General features: G+C 33.7%; 1 protein-coding gene across 1 annotated transcript; it reads right to left on the bottom strand.

Moving 5' to 3' along the window:
• On the bottom strand, positions 1 to 720 carry LOC122025653 (40S ribosomal protein S17-3-like). Its single transcript, XM_042584490.1, has one exon. The coding sequence runs from the start codon at positions 610 to 612 to the stop codon at positions 181 to 183; it is 432 nt and encodes a 143-aa protein (XP_042440424.1). The 5' UTR covers positions 613 to 720; the 3' UTR covers positions 1 to 180.
• Between the last annotated feature and the right edge of the window lie 4,833 nt (positions 721 to 5,553).

Here is a 5,553-nt window from a genome sequence, read left to right as displayed (position 1 = left end):
TAAGGTTATGACCTCAGACAATATTTTGAATAAGAAAGTACAGCATAATATCAAAGATACCAACGTTCCTAAACAGCAAAACAAAACAAAACAAATCCAAAATACCAGATTTCAAATCCAAAAGTCATATAGAAGCAAACACATAAAAAGTGCAATTGGTCCAGTAAAGAGGCTACCATCTTAGTTCCTGCGGCCACCGTATCCGCCGGCACCGGGGCGGGACGAGTACGCTGGGGCGGCCGGCGCTTCAGTTTGCCTCTCGACACCGGGTAGGTCAGCCATGCCGAGCGAGGCAAGCATGTCAATCGTCTCCTTGTCAACCACGATCTGGTCGACCTTGATGGCGGACTCGTCGGGGACGAAGTCCATGCGGCGCTCGCGCTCCTCCTCTTGGAGCTTGAGGGAGATGCCGCGGACGGGGCCGCGCTGGATGCGGCGCATAAGATGGGTCGAGAACCCAGCGATCTTGTTGCGAAGACGCTTGGAAGGGATTATGGCCACCTCTTCCAGGATCTTCTTGTTGGTGTGGAAATCGAGCGTCATCCGCGAGTAGTACCGCTCAATTACTTGGCGGGACGACTTCTTCACCGTCTTCGTTCGAACGCGGCCCATGTCGTCGCCGGCTCTCTCTCTCTCTCTCTCTCTCTCTCTCTCTCTCTCTCTCTCTCTTCCTTCGAAGTGGCGCCGGCGCTATGCCTTTGGATCGGCGGAGGAAGGCATTTATATACAGTGCGACGGCGGAAGACGCTAGGGTTTAGAAACTCATCTTTGCTTTACGATTCGGGAAAGGTTGGATCCAACGGATAATAAAATTCTACAGATTGTTTCTAATTTCTATTTTGGAAAAATACAATTTTGTTTTTTCTCTCGAATACTTTTTCACATTTTTTTTCAGATCATTTAAATATTTTCAGTATTTACAACCTAACTCACGTGGAAGCTTTGATTAATGTGGATTCATGTTTTTTTAGTTCCATAAACATTAATGCTATTTTTTTCCTAACATAAATAAATTATCGAATAAAAAAAAATTGAAACTGTCGATGCAATCAGTCTCAGAGTGATCAAGTTGGACCAACATGTCATGATATATGAAAAAAAAATATTTAGGGTGTGTTTGGTTCAAGTTATCATGTATAATCTTGGTTATGTAATTACCAGGTAATTACATAACCAAGGTTATAGGGAATAAAACATAACCAAATTTTGTTTGGTTCAACTTAGGTAATGCAACAAAAACTTGTTTGTTTGAAGGTTTTAATGAATACCCTACTTTAATATTTTACCGTATTACCCTCAGTTACAAAACTAACTATACATATCATTATTATTATTATTATTTATTTATTTTTTAATATTTTTTTACTTTTCTTTTTCTTGTATATTTTTTTATTTTTTTATGTGTTTTTTTATTTTTTAATGTTTTTATATTTTTATATTATTTATATTTATATTTTATATTTTTTTACATTTTTAAATTTTAATTTTTATTTATTTATTTTATTTTTAAAATTTTATAATTTTTTTTAAAAAAAAATTTAAAATTTTTTAAAAAATTTTAATTTTTTTTAAATTTTAAATTTTTTTAACATTTTTTAAATTTTTACAATTTTTTTTTAAAATTTTTATTTTTTTAAAATTATTTATTTTAAAAAAAATAAATTTTAAAATTTTTTAAAATATTTTTTTATTTTTTTACATTTTTTAATATTTTTTTTACATTTTTTTCTCTTTTTTTCATGTTTTTTCTTATCGGAGGGTATTTTTGGTAAAAAAAATTCGTTAACCCCGGAATCAAGAAAAACCTTAGTTTTCTGAGGTTTTCCGATTCCGGGCAACATGACCCTTTTGCTGACGTGTCGGGCATAGAACATTACTTGGGAATCATCGAATACCTAAACCAAACAAGATTTTTGTTGATAACCTTGGATGAATAACCAAGGTTATCAAGAATAACCCTAAACCAAACGCACTCTTAAGTTAAAAGGTTTCTCTATCTTCAATAGTTAAGGGAGAAAGAGAAAGACAGTGATATATTCTAAAAATAATATTATACTAAATTTTACCATTAATAGTATTATATTTTAGTGTGATTAGTAAATTATATCACTTGATAAATTTATTATTAAATATATCATAATAAGGGAAATTTTACATGCACTCCCCATTGGTAAATAAAACTTTGCATGCAGTCCCTAGTGATGAAAAACTTTGTTTTCACTCCCTAGTCAAATATGTTTACCTAATTGCCCATGATACTTTTGGGTATAAAAAATTCAAAAATCAGTATCATTTCTCTTAAATTCAGTACATTAAAATTAGAATACAGTATATTTTCTATCAAATTGAGTACGATTTTTTTTTCACTTCAATTAGATAAAAACCCTAAACCCAAAACCCAAAACCCTAAACCCTAAACCCTAAACCCTAAACTCTAAACCCTAACCCTAAACCCTAAATCCTAAACCCTAAACCCTAAACCCTAAACCCTAACCCTAAACCCTAAACCCTAACCCTAAACCCTAACCCTAAACCCTAAACCCTAAACCCTAAACCCTATACTCAATTCTAGTATAAAGTACTGAATTCTAGTTATAAAGTACTGAATTTAATCAGAGTTATACTCGTTTTTAAACTTTTTATACCTAAAACATCTAAGGGTAATTTGGTCATGATATTTACATGAGGGGAGTTGAAGCAAAGGAAACTTTGCATGTAGGGAGTGGAAACAAAATTTTTTGGATAGGGGGACTGCATGCAAAATTAAGAATGGGATTGGGGATTTTTCTCCAATTTACCGTTAAAAAAACCTAAAAAAATTTCTAATAATTCCGTAAAAAACCCAATAACTTATATATATAATATATATCCTTATTATTTATCAAATTATAATTATTATTATTATCCTTAAACAACCTCATTTATAAAAAAACTTTACTTATTGCATAATTAGTCATCTTAAACATTATATCTATATATTAATTTATCCATTATCTAACATTAATTTTTCAATCACTTCCACCTTAGCCTTGTCAACCTCAACCCCCCCCCCCCCCCCCAAAAAAAATAAATAAAAAAATAAAAATCATGTAACCCAAAATAATTCATTCTCTTATCAAGAAATGATATTTTTCTTAATTTAGAACCAAATTTACTTACTCACACCTTTACAAAACTCTAGAAAGATTAGCCAACGAAATTAATTTCGCACACAAAAAAATCATCCATAAAACTTTCATTATATTCTCAATTAAATCTAAAAAAAATAGACATCATACAATATAGAAAAACAATGGGAGTATTATAGAGATCAAAGGGCTTTCTTCTAAGTAGTGGTACTATATAGGCAGGTGAAGGTGATATTTTCTTGTGGCAAAAGGTGATTCGCTCACCCCAGTACTCCCGTCAATCCGTCCTTAGACCAACACAGAGGAGGTAAATCACGGGTGGCTGCTAGCCATTAGTGCAAATGGCCAAGACACGGAGGAGGTTATGCTCGGTCACGCCGAGCTTCGACCCCAAGACCTCATATGACAACACCTCATGCCTTAACCATCACACCGCCCCGAGGGGACTAAAAACTGTATGGGTAAACTTTTTATAGTGACCGACACCATCGTCGAAACGGCCCTTATCAGAAACCCCCGAAGGGATTTTTTGGGTGAACGATACCACTTAATTGATAAGAGCCTGCGCAGGGGGGTGCTCGAACCTGGCACCTCAGTCAAAGGGTACAACGTCATAACCAGAGCACCCTTGGTTCGGTTGTAAAAAAAATTATATAGGTAAACTTTTTATAGTGACCGACACCATCACCGAAACGGCCCCTTATCAGAAACCCCCGAAGGGATTTTTGGGTGAACGGTACCACTTAATTGATAAGAGCATGCACAGAGAGGTGCTCGAACCTGGCACCTTAGTCAAAAGGCACAACGTCATAACCAGAACACCCCTGATATTTTCTTGATCATTAGAATGTATGAAAATTTGATAAAATCCTGAATACTCATCTAGATAGCAAAAGTATTAATGTCTAACCAACCTCTCAAACATTTGATTAATAAAAAGAATGGTAAAATGATCATTTCTAGTTTCTTAGTTCAGCTTCTTGTATCCAATACACATACGCCAACCCATAATGGTTCTAGTAGGGATCAATTTATTATTTTCACTTTTAATCACCATCATTCATCCATTTTTTGGAACCACATGCACTAAACTTACCTATCTATCGAAGATTGGAAATATCATTCCCGCATCCAATAGTTTTAACACTTATTTTCTAACTACCTCGTTCATATTGAGATTTAGCTTTCTTTGAAGTTCGATCGAAGATTTATGATCATTTTCATATAAAATTTTGTACATGCATAAGGGCTAATATCTTTGATGTCATTAATAGCATATCTTATGACTTTACTATGCAATCTAAGCTCTTTAAGCAACTTCCTAGTTTTAAAATCATTCAAACATGCATTAACAATCACAAGATATATAGAATTTGATCTGAAAAAATTCATACCTAAGGTTGGATGGAAGGGATTTGTGTTATATCTGAGGTGATTTTCCTTCATCTGTATGTTGGGTCTTGTGTGAGTCTTTTAACTTTTTCTTGCTAGAGGACACATTAGGAACCCCATCGATAATACACATGTACTCCTTGATTTCATCATCTTCATTTTCTATTTCTCTATTAATTAGGCATGCTTCCAAGTGAGCATCCGATGTTCATCGAGGCTCTTCTTCTTCCACCATTTATTTTAAGAGATCCATCCTACGACAAATGTCACTATTAGTTGATTGCTTAAATCAAAATCAATCTTTTCTTCCTCAATCACTAAAGAAAGCCTATGCTTTTTGATGTTGATAATAGCTTTAGTTGTTGCCAAGAAAGGTCTTTCCAAAATTATAGGGATTAAAAGATCCTTATGTTGGGATATGCTCGATACGGTGTGCTAAAACATGTTTCCAGAATTTGAGTGATGTCTTGAGGCAATCGCTTTACGATTTTTTTCTATTTATTTGATAAGTATAGATTTACTATTTGAATATATATTATATAGTTGATTGTCTTAAACTTATTTACTGAATGTCCATAATATAATTCATAGCATGAGAGAATTTATAATTAGATCGCAACTAGTGATTATCTCTGCATATATAATTATAAATATATTGAAATTTTCCTAGTTGTCGAATTAATGCATTCGGACATCATCAATTCTGTAAGATTAGCACAGATTATACTCATTGGTTCGGCCAATCAGTTATTTTTTCACTGGCTGAAGACGTTGGGATATCGAGAGTTAAATGTGGATGTTGGTTATGGTAAATAGTTCATTGGAGTGACTCGCTGTAAGACTTCATATGATTCTCTACATATATATAGATATGTCTATGAAGTTCTTACTGCAACACGAGTGCAAGTTTCCTTCGACTTAAGGTATACAAGTCATCTTGGTTATGAAGACTTATACTTTAATATCTTAAGCAAGCATCTCATTGAGATGTGGCCCTGAGATGATTGAGTATAAGTTAAAGTGTCCGAAGGTG

The sequence above is a fragment of the Zingiber officinale genome, chromosome 9B (genome assembly GCF_018446385.1).
Source record: "Zingiber officinale cultivar Zhangliang chromosome 9B, Zo_v1.1, whole genome shotgun sequence".
Taxonomy (NCBI): Eukaryota; Viridiplantae; Streptophyta; class Magnoliopsida; order Zingiberales; family Zingiberaceae; genus Zingiber; species Zingiber officinale.
This window is presented reverse-complemented; position numbering and strand designations above follow the sequence as displayed.

Excerpts from the sequence above, each read along its gene's own strand:
- LOC122025653 (XM_042584490.1), bottom strand. The coding sequence starts at position 612 with ATGGGCCGCGTTCGAACGAAGACGGTGAAGAAGTCGTCCCGCCAAGTA.